Here is a 16,688-nt window from a genome sequence, read left to right as displayed (position 1 = left end):
TCTGTTCTCTTCCCATTGTGGCTTGTGGTCTGCCTTGAGTGACGAAAGCAGTCAAAGACCGGTCAGTTGATGTGCCTGGTGCACTTTTGAGCAGGCTGATGCCCTGGTCGATCCGCTATCGGCTACACACCAATCACACGACCCTATCGATCCGTCGTCATATGCACCTTGAGGACCAGTCGTGACCTTAGCACACCATCCATCACCCATCACCCATAACCCATCCGACTCACACCTGCCCAGGTTCCCAACACTTATCATCTACCACAGTCATAATGACTCAATCTTCCTTTTGAAGTCCTTTCGATTGATAGTACACTTCTTTCACTTTCAGCGACCAATCATGAGTGGTTAGTCAATAACTTGAACCCGAAGTACCTGTTTGGCCTGGCATCAGCACTTCACCGCGCACAACTGATAGCATGAATGGCTTCCACCACCACGACTCCAGTCCATCAGCCCGTCGACGCTAGCTCCCATGCCCCAATACGTATAGCATAAGCCACCAGTTGCCCTCAATTCAACAACAGGACACCCTTCGGATATCCACACGACACCACCACCGATTGGGCTCGTTCACGATACACTATGCATCAGCACCCCAGGCCACCACCAGCTACGGCTTCACCCGCAAACTCTGAACAGACAAATCCATACAGATCGAATAATCCAAGAGACCGAACTCCTTCAACCCAAGCCTCAGGCTCGTCAGAGGACTTTGTCACTACTCGCCAGGAACCCGATACTGCCGCCTCAATGCAACGACTGAACCAAGTCATTCAAAACTTCCATACGAAGGCCGCTTTGATTATCCTACACTCTCGAGCCGACCTCTCCCCTGCCTATTCCTCCAAGACGAACGAAAAGAGGGTCAACAAATGGTTCAACATCGAGCTTGATGAAACGGATGACTATCTCGAGGACATCAAGAGATGGAAGAGGATCGATGTACAAGCAGAGAGACCTCCACCGCTCATCATCGAGGTCTACCTCACCACCGAGGCCTTACCGCAAGGTCAGAGATTAGTCATACTTGATGATGACCAGAAGAGATGGGATGTTTACAACGCTCTTGAGCCCAGACAGTCTACGCGGACAACGAGCAATAGACCGGAGAAGAGCAGGGAAATACTATTGGAGAGATGGACTATCGAGCTCCGGGATTCGACTCAGCCAATTCCATCTGATCTGCCTGCGGTACTGCCTCATGTCTACAAGAAGAGCATCGTCCTCTTTCGTGCCCTGTTCACGTACTGCAACTTCTTGCCTGCATGGAAGCTGATCAGGAAGCTGGGGAAGAGCAGGTCTACCATGGGCATGAAGATTGGCTTCCGTATTGTGGAGGGTGACCGACTCGATAGCATTCCCAGAGCAGACAATCTGAACACATCCTTGTACGAGACTAGCTCTCCTGTTACCACAGACTACTCTTTCGGCTCAACAGACTCGCCTGCTGGTCCCTTTTCTGTACAAGTCAAGTACCGCTCCAACTCCGACTTCCGGGTCGACGATTCCGAAGAACTGCTCAGCTCAAGATTCATTGGTGCAGATGATAACGTTTTCAATCCGTCCCTGCGAGACCGCCGAGATGAAGCAACCCAAAGGGTGGGCTCACTGCCGAGCGATCAGCGCAGGCAGCTGATGGATAGACCTGAACTCGGTCAGGCTTACGGCAGCCTTGCCACCTTCCATCAAGCAGGTATCAATCCTAGCACAAGCCCTATCTCAGCTCTGAGAGCACAAAAAGAACTTGGTGGCGATTCTCCAAGTCCTCAAAGGCCTCTACCTCAACAAGCACAGCCCACCCGCCCATCTCCAAGGACCAGCACTACCACTCGAAGAAGCTCCTTCTCCATAAATCCCTTCAAAGCGCCCACACTTGCCGCCTCTCCTCTCGGTTCATCTCCACTCGGGGCCTCGCCGCGAGTCTCGGCAAAAGCTGTGCCGACGTTAGACTCGTTACAAGAAGAAGGCTCACATCCTGGACCAGAAGCTCGTGCTGCCCCAGCGCCCAAGCCTTCGTCTACGGAGAACGTCGCAAAAACCTCTGTTTCCAGCTCGCCAAGACCCGCACCTGTACAAAGGTTCCAAAGCAGCTTCAGCCACAGGAGAAACCGTTTGTCTGTTGACCGAACTACTAACAAGACAGATGAAGACCAGACCAGTAGCGGTAAAGCAAGTGCCGCCTCATCGGGACAACCTGGTTCGGGTCTAATGACTGAAGCTGCCCGTGGAGGAAGTTCTGGTTCGATGCATGCTGATGATGAGAACATCTCAGACTTCTTGAAAATGCTTGACCAGAAAAAAGATAAGTTGACTCCTGCTTCGAGCAGTGCTGTCGAGTCATCCGCGAAGAGAACTGCGGCAGCTCTAAACAGGTTCCACCAAATGCGTGATTCGAACGCGGCCCTATCTGAATCAATGTCGTCCTCTCTCGTGGTACCAAAGCCCTCGACTCCTTCAAGTCGACAATTACCGGGTCAGGCTACTATCTCTACCTCAACTTCGCCGGGTGGCAAGCCCGTCTCGCCTCATACGCCACACGCTCCGTTCGCGCCGTCAAGGCTCAGTGCCGCCTATAGTCACGATGCTCCAGAAATGCAGGAGGGAATGCAGAATGATGGTGCAACTTCTCCGAACGAGGAGCGAATCGAGTCGGCCCCAACAGAAGCCAACCCTGGTGCCATTGATATACCAAATTCTCCTATGCTCTTCAAACCTGGGTATCGACGGTCGAGCTCTGCCCAAAGACGACCTCTTTCTTCGGAGGACGATATCGGGGACTTGTATGGTATGCGTAGTGCAAGCATGGGTGCAAACGTCAAGCAGCAACCCTCTCTGGTCGACGAACCGAAGCCTCTCGACCTGAGCTCACAGAAGAAAGAAACTGGATCAGAGACTCGAGTCGTAGCCGCTGACGTTTCTGACTCTGGCTCAGGCCGATCATCCTTACCGACAACGTATCGATCACGATTTGCTCGTGGTGGTGCTGCTACAAGAGGAGGCTCGCACGCCTCACCAACGCAAGGCTCCTTGTCGAGCATTGGTGGGACTGGTGCAAGCGTAGAAAAGACGGCTGATAGCGGTTCGGCAAGTGGTAGCTGGGGAAGAGGAGGAAGGACACAAGGTCTGACTAGGCCAGAAACGAAAACTGGCGAGGAAGAAGATGACTTACCATTCTTGATGGATGGGAGTGCTAGAAGCTGAGCAGAAGGCAGCAGCCATGGCTCGACACGAAAGCACACGATGGGGATTGTCGATGACCTAACGGATCAAGGCACGGCGTTAGGGTAAACTTGCTACACAGGATTGGTGGGACATTTCAGCTTCAATGCGTGTTTTAGCGACTCAGCGAACAATCTTTTGGGCATCTTCGCGGTACAGAATGTGGAATTTAACAATGTTTGGGTCTGGTTTCTGTTTTGAGATGTGACTGGCATGCCATCAGTTGGTGGCAGGCGCTCTTGTGCAACATGGCTTGCAAGGCACGATGTTGCACGTGGGCTCTGTCATGAAAGGCGTCTGGTTATTGGGGAAAGGCACTGGGTTTGGATCTGTGATTAATATGATAGATAGGCCGTCGGTCATTCGGCGTGAGCCGACCAGCGCAGGCTCTCTGCTATGGCAGCTATGAATTGCTGAGCAACATGAGATGGAGCTTTCTTGCAGAAACAGGGTTCCTTATGTGGTCGGTCGCGATTGTTTTGTTACTGATGCGCATCTAGGAGTGGAAGACTCTAACAGAGAGGCTCGTGCACCGATTTGACCTGGCGTGCACGTCTATCAGTACGCTCTACACGACTGCTTCTAATGCTCGTACTACTCGCGATCGATTGCGACCTTACCCGCCGACGACGACTCACGAAGGCAACCTCGGTTCAGAAAAGCCATCACCCTCTCATTCATGTCCTCATTGCAGGTGAGCACGGGCTTCCCACAATCACCCAAATCAGTGCTCAGGAAGCAGAGAAGCCTAAAGACTATGCAACGAAGTCAAGAGTACAAGGCCGGCGACAACAACGAAAACCAGGCTGAAGCACGTTGCCGTGCTAAGGACATGCCTGCAGAGGAGTGCGAAGCTGACCTGGAGGAAGGAAGGAAGGAAAGAAAGCACGATCGATCGTAACAGGAGGAAAGTGCGACGGACTACCATACAAGGGTTCGAAGGCACAGCCGGGATGAGTGGATGTAAGAGGATGGTGTGTATGACGGTTGATTGAGGCAGGCACGATTGACTTCTCTATCCTCAACGTTGGCTGTGCAGTGTTTTCATCTTAGCTCGCACGTTGCTGCCTTTCGATGATGGTGTCTGTTCCGTATCGCATTTGCTTCGATGTTCACCGTGATAGTGCTGCAGGATCTCTACCAGTTGCTGACCCCAACGCGCTGTCATTACTATGCGTTGGGTGATACTTCACCTATCTGCGTCGCTCTTACCTAGCCTTGCAGTGCCTCACTTGGACTGGAACCGTGTTTTCCTTGCTGTTTGGTGTATAACATCGAGTGAATCCACCTACATTGGCCTCGGTTGCTTCCCCTACGTGCATTGCAGCTTTTTGTTACGATTCCAGTGCAGGTTGTCGATCGACCGCTAGGGGTGTGCGAATAAACTTCTCGGAAGTTTCAAACCGTACGGTACGTGCAGACTAGATGGCCGTCTACTTGCCATTCATGCACAATGTAATCGTCTTTGTCGCTACGCTTTACAAGTGTATAGGGCTCGGTGTTACAGTACACACAAAGAGCATGGGAATGTGGCCAAATGCTCCCTCAAACTTGAAGGGGGAAGGTCAGTGTGGATATGAGGGAAGGTACCTATATGGTTCTTGTATTTAGGACAATAACGGCGATGTCCGGGCGACACATATAGGCATGACCAGAAAAATTAGGCTGATTCTGCTCCTCTGATTGAGGTAAGTTTCGGAGGTAACGGCCATCTCCGGGGATGACTTCCAGGCCCTGTAGACACCTATAATGGCAGAGCTCCATGGAAAGAGGGAAATCTGCTGTTGCGCTCTCCGACCGAAGATCTCTTGAGGAGTGGGACAGGATCTCGAGATTGTACGATGAGCTGTAGGGAATAGGTAAAAAACCCCGTAGCAATGAGAAGTAAATATACAGCATGGCCATGCAGGTGATAGGCAGTGGTACTGTGCTATCGTTGGCTTCAAGACTGGCGTACAGCCCAGCAGCAACTTCAGAAGGTCTTGCCATTTGATAAGTATGATCTCCTTCGCTCGAACTTCGATCCCAAGCTCATCGAGTCTTGTGTCTGGTTTTGGTTGTCTGCCCAAAGTATCCTCCTTCGCATGTTCTTGGCCCATATGTCGCTTCATCTCCTTAAACAAAGGAAGTTGATGGCGGGATCGGGATCATAGCATGAGCTCCTTGTGTGCTGAGGGCGTCCAACATGGTCGCTTGCTTGCTATTCTCAATCCAACTCATTCAACCAGTGATCTGCGCCAATGCCGATCTTCTCCAGACCTTCACCTTCATTGAGGTATTGCACCTTGACATCGGCCTTCCCGGCGCTGTAGTCACAGAATATTCTTACACCGGGCTTGACCAGTTCGCGGCTCTCGAGACGGTAGCTTTTGTCGCAAATTGTGAATTTCGTCAACTGTGTCGTGGTACTTAGCAAATATAGGTACGATCCAGGTCAACAAAACTTACCAGGTTGAGTGTGGGTGGGCCTGGATCTTTGTCGACATAATCGTTGAAGACCCAGCGGCCCTGCAATAACAGCTTCACACTATCATTTTGCCACTCGCGACCGTACTTCTTCAACACTTGAGACAACTCAGTGAGTTGACAGTCTCTGATTACAGTAAATGCAAACATTTCCCATCGCCGAACATTGCTAGGACTTAGACCTTCCCCTAGACTTATCGCGAGGCGGCGGTCGTCTGTTGCTATGGAGGCACGCCAAGTGGAGCGTGAAGCGAACCTCTTCATGACAAGTTCGAAGCACACTTTGCGTAAATTTGGGCAAGAGTCGACCAGTTGCTCCCATGGCATACTGTCCCACCCAGTCTCTATCCTGTCAACTTTAGTGATGACAATAGTGTTAATATGCTTCCGAACGCTCTCAAAGCTGCGTGCGAAGATGAAGCGCCCCAGACAGTTGACAGCGAGAAAGCCGCCGTGACTAATGGTCAGTGTTCGAGGTAGGTATTTCTTGCGCATCTTCTGAGCATCGTTGCGGACTTTGTGACATGTACGCTCGACGTTTAGACTTGGACCGTGACATTCAGTGTCGTCGCCTTTGGGATCAGGAAGCGTGATCTGCTTGTCTTCGTAGTACTTTCGATATATGTGCAGCTGAAGTTCGTCAGGTAGGTCGAGGAGTCGAAAAGGTTGGTTTGCGGTGTGGCCAGGGATGGCTGATTGATTGTCCGCCATCTTTTTTGAAGGTAGAACTGAGAGATAGGTGAGGTGAGGAATCTGTCAAGGTTGCCGAATCTCTTGCGCTGCGAAAACATCATCTGAAATATGCTGGTGAAAAGGATGCAACCACCACGTGATCAGACAAGCAACACATAGGTCACTCACTTTGCGTCGAGAGTGATAGAATCGGTCCCTGCGCGTGAAGAGCACCTCGACTATGGGTCCGGCCTTCGCAATTGATCGCTAATGAGATCGTACAATGCCTCTTCGAATCTGGAATGACCAGTCGTCGTTGCTGCAACACTCCTACTAGCATTTGCACCCATTGGCGACTGCAAGCTGCTTCTGACCGACTGCTGAAAGCTGTTTTTCGGAAATCCATCTTGCAACATTAGCGGTGAGACTACACTTTCTGTTTTGTCACCAGACGCACTGCCTGCCGACGTTGTAGCATTATCAGAAATGCCTGAGGGATGCTTGTGGGCAGTAGTCTCGTCCTCACCTGCACTCATTTCCACCAAGGGTACCTCAGCAGGCAGCTCTTGTGGAGCCATCGCTTTCTGCTCAGGTGTGGTTGGTAGCTCCCAGTTCATGTAGTCTTTTGTGGCGAGTTCGGCCGATTCGTGCTTTGTGTCTTTGTCAGGCATGCCTTGGCCATCCATCTCAACCTTGCTTACGTCCTGCATGACTGAATCGGTCTGAGGAGATCGCTTCCTCCGCCAGAAGAAGTACACACCAATAAGGATCACGATGACTGCGAGGATAGGTACGACGATCGCAGCAGCCAGCGGTCCAGATGACAACCCGCCTGCAGTAACCTCGGCCGTCGAAGTTGTTCCAGGACTGGCTGGAGCATTGCCGACATTCGTGTCTCTCGTCTCGCCAGCTGGCAATGTCAGGTTGAAGATTGCACTTTGACCAGCATAGCCACCGGTCGCATAGTCGAGAAAGACGAGTGTGTATTGAGCAGTGTCTGAAGGTATAGCTGATGCCCAGTGAAGCGTATAATTCTGATCCGACACGTTCGCGCCGCGAACATTGTTGACTAGGACATATTCCTCATACGCGGTCGCATTCACAACGTCTATCGAGACTTGCGCTGGATCGCCGCTGTTACATATCAGCTAGTGATAGCAGGTCCAAGTATCTGCTCACCTTTCGCACGTCCATCTGATGTTGTACGGCTCCGAGATATCGATAACTTCATTCGCAACTGGGGCTGTGACATTGAGCGCAACAGTGGACAACGCGAAGAAGAAGCAAAAAGCAACTGTGCTAACCATGGCAAAGAGTATCTGAGCTCACACACATCCTAGCCCTTGAAAGAGAAAGACTTGTGGTATGAGGAAATCCGTCTTTGTCCTAGACGAACGATTCTTCAACCCTTCTCCCATAAAAAGCAGCATAGCATCGCTATTGGCAGCATATTGGCAGTTGGAGCTGTCATATCCAGAGCTGTAATGAGGCGAACACGCGACAGACCTCAGCTAGGCTTGTTAGGACATGCTGGGGCGGTGAACATATGTGTTCTATGCCAGATCCGGTGGTCAGCCCTACGATCCTTCAAGTTTTGTTCCAAGGCTTTGCGAGTAGCTGTTTGAAAGAAACATCATGCTACAGCGCTAGTTGTCGGAAGTGCAGCTAGCTTGACCGGTTGACGACCGCAAGGGAGGCCTAAGAGCGATCGTCATGGCCTGTCTACTGAAGGGATCCAGAGCACCAGCAGGTCTGTATACGAGCTTCTTTTGATGCTTGTATCCAGTCAGACGGTTCGGCGTCCCATATAACCTTCTCTTGACCGGAAACAACGAAGCTGGATCACGCAGCCAGGCCGGCTGGTGTTGTTTGGAAGGAACAATACGTTCGGCATGCGTACTGGAAAGTTATGAGCACGTAGGAATTGAATTTGTCATCGTCCACTAAGCAGATGCTCCGTGAACAAAGGTTCGCCATGACGCAAATAAGATATATTCAACAGAAGTATGCGTGTACGACGAGGTTTCGATGCACATTGGCAACGTAGGTAGAGCAGTGAGAATGGTTTAATGGACTGCTAGTGCTAGGAATGGAAGTCCGCAGCACGCTAAGCGACCAATCCTAGGCAGGTGCGGGGCCTAAAGCAAAGCGAAAGCGACGCCGGAGACTCTGGTGATGCCGAGAAATACTGCCAGAGCCTTCATTATTGCCTGAATGCGGTACGTAAATCATATTCTATTCTAGTCAGCCATCAGGTTATAACCCCCTGAAAGCAAGACAACCGCCAGAATCACGTGCTGAGAGCCTATGAAGCAGGACTCGAACGTCTACTCTCGCTACTGATACGCCCTCACAGCAACATGACCTCGTCAGAAGATGATCGCCTTCCCCCTTACAAAAGCACAGCAGTCATCGCAACCTGCCACTGTGGAGGCATCACAGTAATAGCGCCATCCCCGCCAACAAAAGTCACCGAATGCCACTGCTCGATCTGCCGGCGTTATGGCGTGATCTGGGCATGCTACGTATCCTCAAAGGGACGTACTCATTACTGCAGAGGCAGGGCACTCTCTTGCCAAGTATCTCCGATCTGATCCTGGCTCTGTCGGTAATGCTGAATTCCAGTTCTGTAGGAGGTGCGGGTGCATGACCCATGCTACGTTGATCGATACGTTCAACCCGAACCGAAAATTGGGCTTGAATGTTCGAATGCTGGATCCGAAGGTTTGGAAGGGTGCTGAACACAAAACGGTGAACAGCTGAATGTGGTCTCGATGTGGCTAGTTGCTCTGTTCCCAAGGTAGCGATATGTCGGGACGACACCAGTGTTAGCATAAATTAGTTGGACTATTCCACGATTCTTTCCCTAGGTACACTTGCATACCAGCTGTTCCCACGACAACTTCTTCAATAGTTCCTGCTTCAATCTTCCTGCCTCTATGTTCAAGCCAGTCCGAACTCCGCAAGCAGTGACACTCGATATGAGGCGTCCACAAAGTAGTGCCACTATAACCGGAGGCTCTGAGGACAGGGTCGGGGAGATTAACGCCATTCGCACCCATCAGTGTATTAGCAGGCGTCCGTAACATGAATTTCCTTGATTCTGTGCCCACAACTCTCTGATCGACCTGTATATCGTATGTAGCTGTAGCTTCTGCCTTATCGGGGTCAAACCGAACGCTCAGGAGACGTACATAGGTGAACGATGTAGGATCTTGGGCGCCGATGTCTGACATTTCTTCAAGATCCACCACAAACTCTGCTATAGCGTGAGCGATACACGATGACCATGGTCTTTCCACCCGTTCTAGTGCGTGAAGCAAGCGCAAGGCTTCTCTTCGAAGCCTGCTTACTCTGCACCTTGTAGCCACCAGGAAGAGAGGAGGTGTCCAGCCCAGTGTCAGCTTTGGTTCGCCCAGCGGTTCAAGTTCCATCAACGCGGACATTTGTTGCAGGATCCATTGGAAGTCTGCTGTAAATGCCCAGAAGGAGTGCTCCATGGTTTCCGGTGTACATTTGCACAGGATCTGAGCCACTCTATGATGCAGCTTGAGGTCTTTGCGAAAGAAACGCTTTTGTTGGGTTGGTACCTTTTCTCCACCATACATATCTAGCGGCGAATCATCGAGGACCATCTCGTACTTCTTGATTGATCTTTGCAGCTGCTTGTGCGTCTTCGACCCAAATTTGATGTGACCAAGGGAGATAGCTATCGCGTACTTCATCAAGTGACCCAGAACCTCATATGCATCCTCGATGGTTGCAAATACTTGTGGCATGTGTAGGAGGTCGTGTATCCAATCCTCGTAAGGTGTGTCGTAAGGCATTCTCGCCACAACATCCGAGAACGTTGCTGCATCGATGAACAACCGCCTGAGAATGGGCATCAATGTGTCGGTAAGAGCAGGATTCGCAAGCACTCTTCCGACCTCGATCTCTTTCTCGAAATCTCTCATAAAGCGATAGGCAGCTAGCATATGCATGGACGATGTGGGCACCCTGTACATATAGATTGTCAGTGCTGTATACAGAAAGCAACATGACAGCCTGGCTTCGATGCTCAGGGTATTCATTTGTCTTGCAAAGGCCTGAATCGACCTGTTGAAGTGCTTCATCACATCTGATAGGAGATCCGATTGCAGATTTCGCGCGGCCACCCCCAACTCGGGTACGAAGAGCGGTTCATTGATTAGAGCCAGAGCAACAGCACTGTGTCGCATGGGGAGATAGATCTGACTGAGTTGTGGCATCAAGGAGGACCAGAACTGCCTCGAGGACGGTTGGAATAGGACTAGATGATCGAAACCGCGTGTCACGAAAGAGTCAAAGCATTTCTTCTCGAACGCTGTATCAAACCCCTGGCTGACGGTTAGACCGAAGACTTTGATCTGGACAGGCTGATAGCCGGAGCAGGTCTCGCCGACTTTGATGCATCTGGATCGATGTTAAAATGAGTGAAGTACTGGGTCCGCCGCGCGTACCTTAGACATGCGGGTTTTGTTTCATCACATTTGACCCTGCGCTGCCTGCGTAATTTGAGTATGGAAATACAACGAAGAAGACGAAGGGTCGAACCTACCTGCATCGAGCACATCCAGTGCGTACTTTGGAATGGCTTGCTTTGACTCTTGTTCTTTTGGGTGGTTTACGCGTAAGTTGGCCAAAATCGCCGTTTGAGCTTGACTGTGGAGACATTCCTTGTGATGTCCTTCGGCAACCACATCGTCGTGGATTGACTTGAAGGCATCTGATGAGAGTTATGGGTGAAGTCGTCCACCTTTGCACAACTTGAAACAAGGTTACATAGAATAGACAACATTCGCGGAGTGCTGTCCGATTGCAACTGCAGTGCCAAGTAACAGGTCTTGGATCTGACTAAGCCTTGTGAGCCTTGTGAGCCCTACCGTATCTATTATCGGCGGCTACGGAGGCGCGTCCCAAAAGTATTTACCGCGCTATATTATTAGTGTAGTAGCGTAAAATATGCTTATAGACACTATAGATATCGAGTATACCCGAGATCGCGGCTCGAGTACGTAATATTAAGAGTAGAGTTATATTTTTTAATACTATTAATATACTACTAAATTAGTATACTACTACTATTCTAATATATCGTTCCTAGGTCGTTATAGTTTAGTTAGTATAATGCTTATAGGTCTTATTAGGTAGTCTAGTTAGCTATTTAAGTTTAATTCCTTCGTTCTATAATCTAAAATTCTTCTTAACTAGAATCTAAAGCTTATTAGTAAGTTATATAATTCGAAATAACTCTCGGATTATACGATTAACGAAAAGCGACGAGTTTCGGTTAGAAATTAAGTATAATAAGCGTTCGGAAAGAGCTAATCTTTAAGTTAGTAAAGTTTTTTATAAAACCTTTACTTCTTTTTTTTTTTTTTACAAGTTATACTTAACAACTTAGCGACTACGCCTTTTTCTTAATCTTCTACGGCCCTAAATCCTCTTATCTACTATATCTAACTCGCTACTACTTATCTTAGATACCTCTCTTTACTTCTTTAGCGGCGAAGACTTAGGTATTATATCCTTTACCTTATAGATCTTCTTTTAACTAGATTTAACCTTAAAGACGAAGTTATTAATAATATAAAGATATATATAAGCTAGAAGCTTATTCTTAAGATAAAGGCCTTTCTAAGATCGTTATAACTCTCTCTCTTCTTAGTATTTATTACTACTCTTAAGATTAATAATCTTTTTAATATTATTATAAGTACCTTTAATCTATATATTTATCTTCTTTAAAAGAATACTTTACTAAATTTAAATTTATTATTTCTTAAGCTTAGCTCTTATTTAAATATAATTATAAGCTATTATTACTCTCTTTATCTATATTTAAGCCTTCTTAATTAAACTAAAATTAGGGAAGTTACTTAGTTAGTTAAGACGTTATATATTATTAAGGTACAAGTACTTAAGTAAAAAGTAGTAAGTATATACTAAAGCTTCGTTTTTTATAACTATAATACTTAGCTATAATTACTTAATATAACGCTAATAAGAAGTTAAGTATAAAATATAAATCTCTTTTTAATAACGATATTAATTAATACCTTATTCATTACCTTAAAGAATAAGCTTATTAATCTTTTTTATAAATTTTTACTTTACTCTCTTACTTAGTTATACTTAATTAAGCTACAAGTAATAAATAGTATTAGTAGCCTTTTACTACTATTAAAGAAATAGTTTTACTAAGGTATTTAGTTAAGTAATATCTACTTTTATTACTTTAATATTATTCTTTAACTATATTTCATAAATATAATAAGAGCTAGTACTTTATACTAAAATAGTACTTCAGAATATAAAGATACTAAAGCTTTTTTAATATCTTTATATAATACTAGCTTTATAAGCTTTTTTTAATTTTCTTTAAATACGAATTTAGCTACGTCTTTATTTTATAATAATTAAGGCTTTATTAGTTTAGATAGTAAGCTATTTAAACTACTTTAGAGTAAGATTTTTATACTTTAAGTACTAAATATATTCAGTAGCTATCTATTCCTTTATTAGCCTAGGCTTTATAGTTAATTTAATCTTAAAATAACTATAACTCTTAATAATACGATAAATAGCTAACTTAGAAAAGCTATATTAATAAGCGATTTAATTAATAGTTTATTCTCTACTTACTTTATCTTAAGTAATACTAGCCGTAACTATTTATTGATTTTCCTTTATATACTTTAGTAATTAATCGCTACGACAGCCTTCTTTAATATATATATTCTTAATTATAATTATTTCGTTTTAGCCTTTACGAATAGTAGTAGCTTTAATATTAAGTTAAGATCGTTAAAGAATACGAGTAATTACCTTAATCTAGTAGCTAAGCTAGTTTATAGCTATAAAGGTAAGGTATTATACCTTCTAGAAGGTAGTAAATCGAGTATAATTATACTTCTACTTCTCGGTAACCTAGTTAGTTATTATTAGTTACTAAATAAGAGGAAAGGAACACGTACTAAAGGAACAGCTAAATTAGTTATTATAATAAGCGGTAAATAGAAGGACGATATAAGCAAAATACGAGGGTGCGATATACGCTAAGCTAATTACTAGTATACGCACTATAATATAGCACGGTAATTACTTTTGGGACGCGCCTCCGTAAGTGCTTGCAATGGCCCCAACTCGATCAAGCTTAGGGGCCGACGCGCCCATTGCTCGCGCTTCGCAATCTCGAAACAATGGCTTGCAGTTGCGACCTCTAGGAAGCGTGAGTACCTTCACTTTCAATAAGGATGCGGCCAACTAATTGTAGAACAACTTGACTTATCATTACATCTGCACAAAAGGGTATCACTGTCTGTTCTGTTCTGTTCTGTCATCATAATCACACATTACAACCTGTCCCTCCCGCCACCCCAGTAGAAGAACTGGCTCAACCGACGGCTCAGACTTCTTCCTTCAGAATCGTGAATCTGCTCAGCATAACCCGCGTTCACGAATTTGGGCCACGTGTTCGTCAAGACCAGATACTTGATCTCGGCCTCTGCCTCGTCGAACACGTTTGCTCCGAAGTTGGGCGGTATCTCACCCCAGTACCAAACGTCGTCTGGTCTGAAGGTGTCGTTGCTCGTTCTCGGTAGAAGCTCAACGTCAGTATGCGCCGCTGACTTCGACGCGTCATCGAACGGCGTCGCTGAGTTGTAGGTACTCTCTGACCTCGTATCGCCGAAGAGTAATTCTGCTGGACCACAAAACATGTCATCGAGCGCCCGAAGAGTCCTCGATGGAATGTTGATGGGGAACTCAGCGTGCTCAGCAGCCACAAAAGCAGCATACAGTCGCAGCGCTCGGTTGAATTGTCCTCTCAACAGCTTCTCGGAACTCTGTTCTGCGTCACGCTCGCTTGGCAGTTTGCAGCTGTATTTCTCTCGGTCTGATTTCGCCCACGTCTTTTTCCAGGTTTGGAGATGGGTCAGGAAGGACACATTTTCGCCCGAGAAATCCTTGAGAGCGGCGAACTTCTGGAGCGGGGTGGCGTTCCATTTGAGTGCATGCTCGAGCGCAGTCATGGTGTACATGTGACTTTTCCTCGAGCTGATGCTTCCATCACTAAGACTCTTGCGGCTCTCCTTCACTCGAACGATACCTTTCTCAGACTCGCCGCAACCTTTGAAAGAAGTTTGTGTCGGGCTTTCGACTTTGGTTGAGTCGGAGTCAAGCGAGCCGAAAGCCTTATTCTTCGCTTCCCAGTCGGCGATGGCAGCGAGAGTTTCGGATTTCAGAGTGTGGTGTCTGTACACTTGATAGCAGGGGATGAGGAGAGTGAAGGCTTGGATGAACATTATCGAAATCGAAAACCATTGTGGCGGGATGAAGACGGCATTGACTGGTGCAAATTCTGGGAGATATAGGCCGCACAGCCACAATGGTGAGCATGGTAGTCCGGCAATACAGCACAGAATGGTTTGTAGACGCCAGCCGTGGGTGTCTTTGATGTTTCGGGATTTCCAGAGAATATATGGCGCATAGATCCAAGACCAGAAGAATTGCCAAACGATAGATAGCCACCTGGGTATGTCAGCAGGAATTCTTGGAATAGATTGCTATGTTCTTACCATTCCCAGCCTCGACTGCAATTCATACGGACTTCCATCGGAGAACCTAAAAGGTTTGCTGGCAGTGGTCCGAAACTGGGATGGAATTTACGCGACAACAAGAAGATCACAATAGTAAGAACGGCCTGTGTATATTAGTAGAGGTAACAGCGAGCGATAAACACGACGTACCTGAACAACCATGGCAGCACCAATGAAGACCACCATTCTTGTCAGCTGATCCATGCTCTTAAGCCTTCGGATCGTCCTCTGCCAAAGTGAGCCAGTCTGCCCGTCCAGCGCTGACATCTTCTTTCCCTTGACGAGTTCGCTGAGTGATTGAATACTGGTGAATCTCCTTTGCTGACTGGCGATGTAGAGAAATTGTGTATTTGAGACTTGGAAAATGGCGACGCCGAATGGCACCAAGATACTCATGATCCAATACTCAACACCACATGGCGCGATCGGCATAATGACATACCCGACGAAGCAAATCGTCCCGTATAGGTGAAGCAATATCATCGCCGTAAACACGAGTGGTAGCCTCCTAATCTGAAGATGCGGTAGTTGTCGGTGGCGCCACAAGAAGGTCATCACTGCGACAAGGGCGATTGTCCATCCTATAACGATACCCAAATATGTCCAACCGATATGGTCTAGGTTTGCCTTTGCTTCGGCCATAATTATTGTAGAAGGCACAGCGGATGAGTATGTAACAAGAAACAAAAAGTGTACAAGGAACTCACAAAGAATGACTGCTGTGTGAAGAAGCGAAAGTTCATGCAGCAGAAGAAGCGGGTCGTCTATGTCTTATGGTATCACCACCCCAGCTGTGGCTTCGAAGTTGATGAGGAAGTGCAAGCATGTTCACGTGGTAGTGCGGATGGCCGATCGCATAGCAAGGAGTCAATGGTGTCGCCAATGATCTTCAAAATAGTCCATGGTAGCGGAAGTGGTTGCTTTTGCTTCTGCTACCCACTCTCATGCAGAAGCGGTAGGCGGCATGGTTACGAAACGTCTCTCCATCCGGCCAGATTCGCACACAGCCTGGGTTGAAGACATCGTAAGCTTCACTAGCAAGGGCGTGGATTCCGAGAGTTTGCCAGGAGATGAGTCGGCAGACGAGCGACTGGACGGAACTCAAGGAATCCAAAGACTGCATTGGGGTTAGCGCAGACTAGAGACAGCCGTTGCGGGATGGTGGATTGATGGTCTCTATGGAGCCCATACCTTCCGCAGATGGCTTGCGTTTGACAGCGCGAATCTTGACTTCAATACTGACAGATGCAGGCTTATAGTGTCATTATGCAGTATTCTCCCTCGAGACAAGAAGCTGTCAAATTTGAGCCTCAATCAATATAGATGCAACAGCTTCGTGTTGATAGAGTTGATTGTTGAGTTCGTAACCAGATTCGGTTTGCAAGAGTATATCTCGCTTGGCAATGCTGCATAATCCAATCTCCAGGGACCGGGATGTGTCTCCTTATCAATAGTTATCAAAGCCAGTCATTTTAGCAGGTGTGGGGTCTCATCGGCGACCACTGCGATGGGAAGACTTTGGGCTTGAGGAACAAGAATTTCGCGTGTCTTGCAAGCTCTGCAGGGTGGTAGTGAGTGCAACTGTTCGCATAACCCGGGCGTTGATCAGAGACAGAAAGCAGCAAGTGACCCAACAGGGTTTCGATGGTCCCAAGATTTTGGAAATGGTCTCCTGTCGATCTTGAGATCCTCTGTTGATCTATT

General features: G+C 47.3%; 5 protein-coding genes across 5 annotated transcripts; 1 reads left to right on the top strand and 4 right to left on the bottom strand.

The window, feature by feature from the left end:
- Positions 1–588: 588 nt before the first annotated feature.
- Positions 589–3,207, top strand: ATG13 (autophagy protein 13; the record flags this gene model as incomplete). The annotated part of the gene is made up of 1 exon (XM_064868773.1): positions 589–3,207. The coding sequence occupies one exon, from the start codon at positions 589–591 to the stop codon at positions 3,205–3,207; it is 2,619 nt and encodes an 872-aa protein (XP_064734270.1).
- Positions 3,208–5,431: 2,224 nt separating this feature from the next.
- PMZ80_000319 (uncharacterized protein) lies at positions 5,432–6,402 on the bottom strand (the record flags this gene model as incomplete). The annotated part of the gene is made up of 2 exons (XM_064868772.1): positions 5,432–5,620; positions 5,674–6,402. The coding sequence occupies 2 exons, from the start codon at positions 6,400–6,402 to the stop codon at positions 5,432–5,434; spliced, it is 918 nt and encodes a 305-aa protein (XP_064734269.1).
- A 200-nt stretch (positions 6,403–6,602) lies between these two features.
- On the bottom strand, positions 6,603–7,670 carry PMZ80_000318 (uncharacterized protein; the record flags this gene model as incomplete). Its single annotated transcript, XM_064868771.1, has 2 exons — positions 6,603–7,497; positions 7,543–7,670. 2 exons carry the CDS (start codon positions 7,668–7,670, stop codon positions 6,603–6,605), a joined length of 1,023 nt encoding a protein of 340 aa, XP_064734268.1.
- Positions 7,671–9,191: 1,521 nt separating this feature from the next.
- On the bottom strand, positions 9,192–11,058 carry PMZ80_000317 (uncharacterized protein; the record flags this gene model as incomplete). Its single annotated transcript, XM_064868770.1, has 3 exons — positions 9,192–10,797; positions 10,845–10,889; positions 10,943–11,058. 3 exons carry the CDS (start codon positions 11,056–11,058, stop codon positions 9,192–9,194), a joined length of 1,767 nt encoding a protein of 588 aa, XP_064734267.1.
- A 2,681-nt stretch (positions 11,059–13,739) lies between these two features.
- On the bottom strand, positions 13,740–15,416 carry PMZ80_000316 (uncharacterized protein; the record flags this gene model as incomplete). Its single annotated transcript, XM_064868769.1, has 3 exons — positions 13,740–14,916; positions 14,964–15,088; positions 15,135–15,416. 3 exons carry the CDS (start codon positions 15,414–15,416, stop codon positions 13,740–13,742), a joined length of 1,584 nt encoding a protein of 527 aa, XP_064734266.1.
- Positions 15,417–16,688: the final 1,272 nt, after the last annotated feature.

The sequence above is a fragment of the Knufia obscura genome (assembly GCF_036327395.1).
Source record: "Knufia obscura strain CCFEE 5817 isolate CBS 148926 chromosome Unknown scaffold_1, whole genome shotgun sequence".
Classification (NCBI taxonomy): domain Eukaryota; kingdom Fungi; phylum Ascomycota; class Eurotiomycetes; order Chaetothyriales; family Trichomeriaceae; genus Knufia; species Knufia obscura.
The sequence above is the reverse complement of the archived record's forward strand: the minus strand, read 5'-3'. Positions and strand labels throughout refer to the sequence as shown.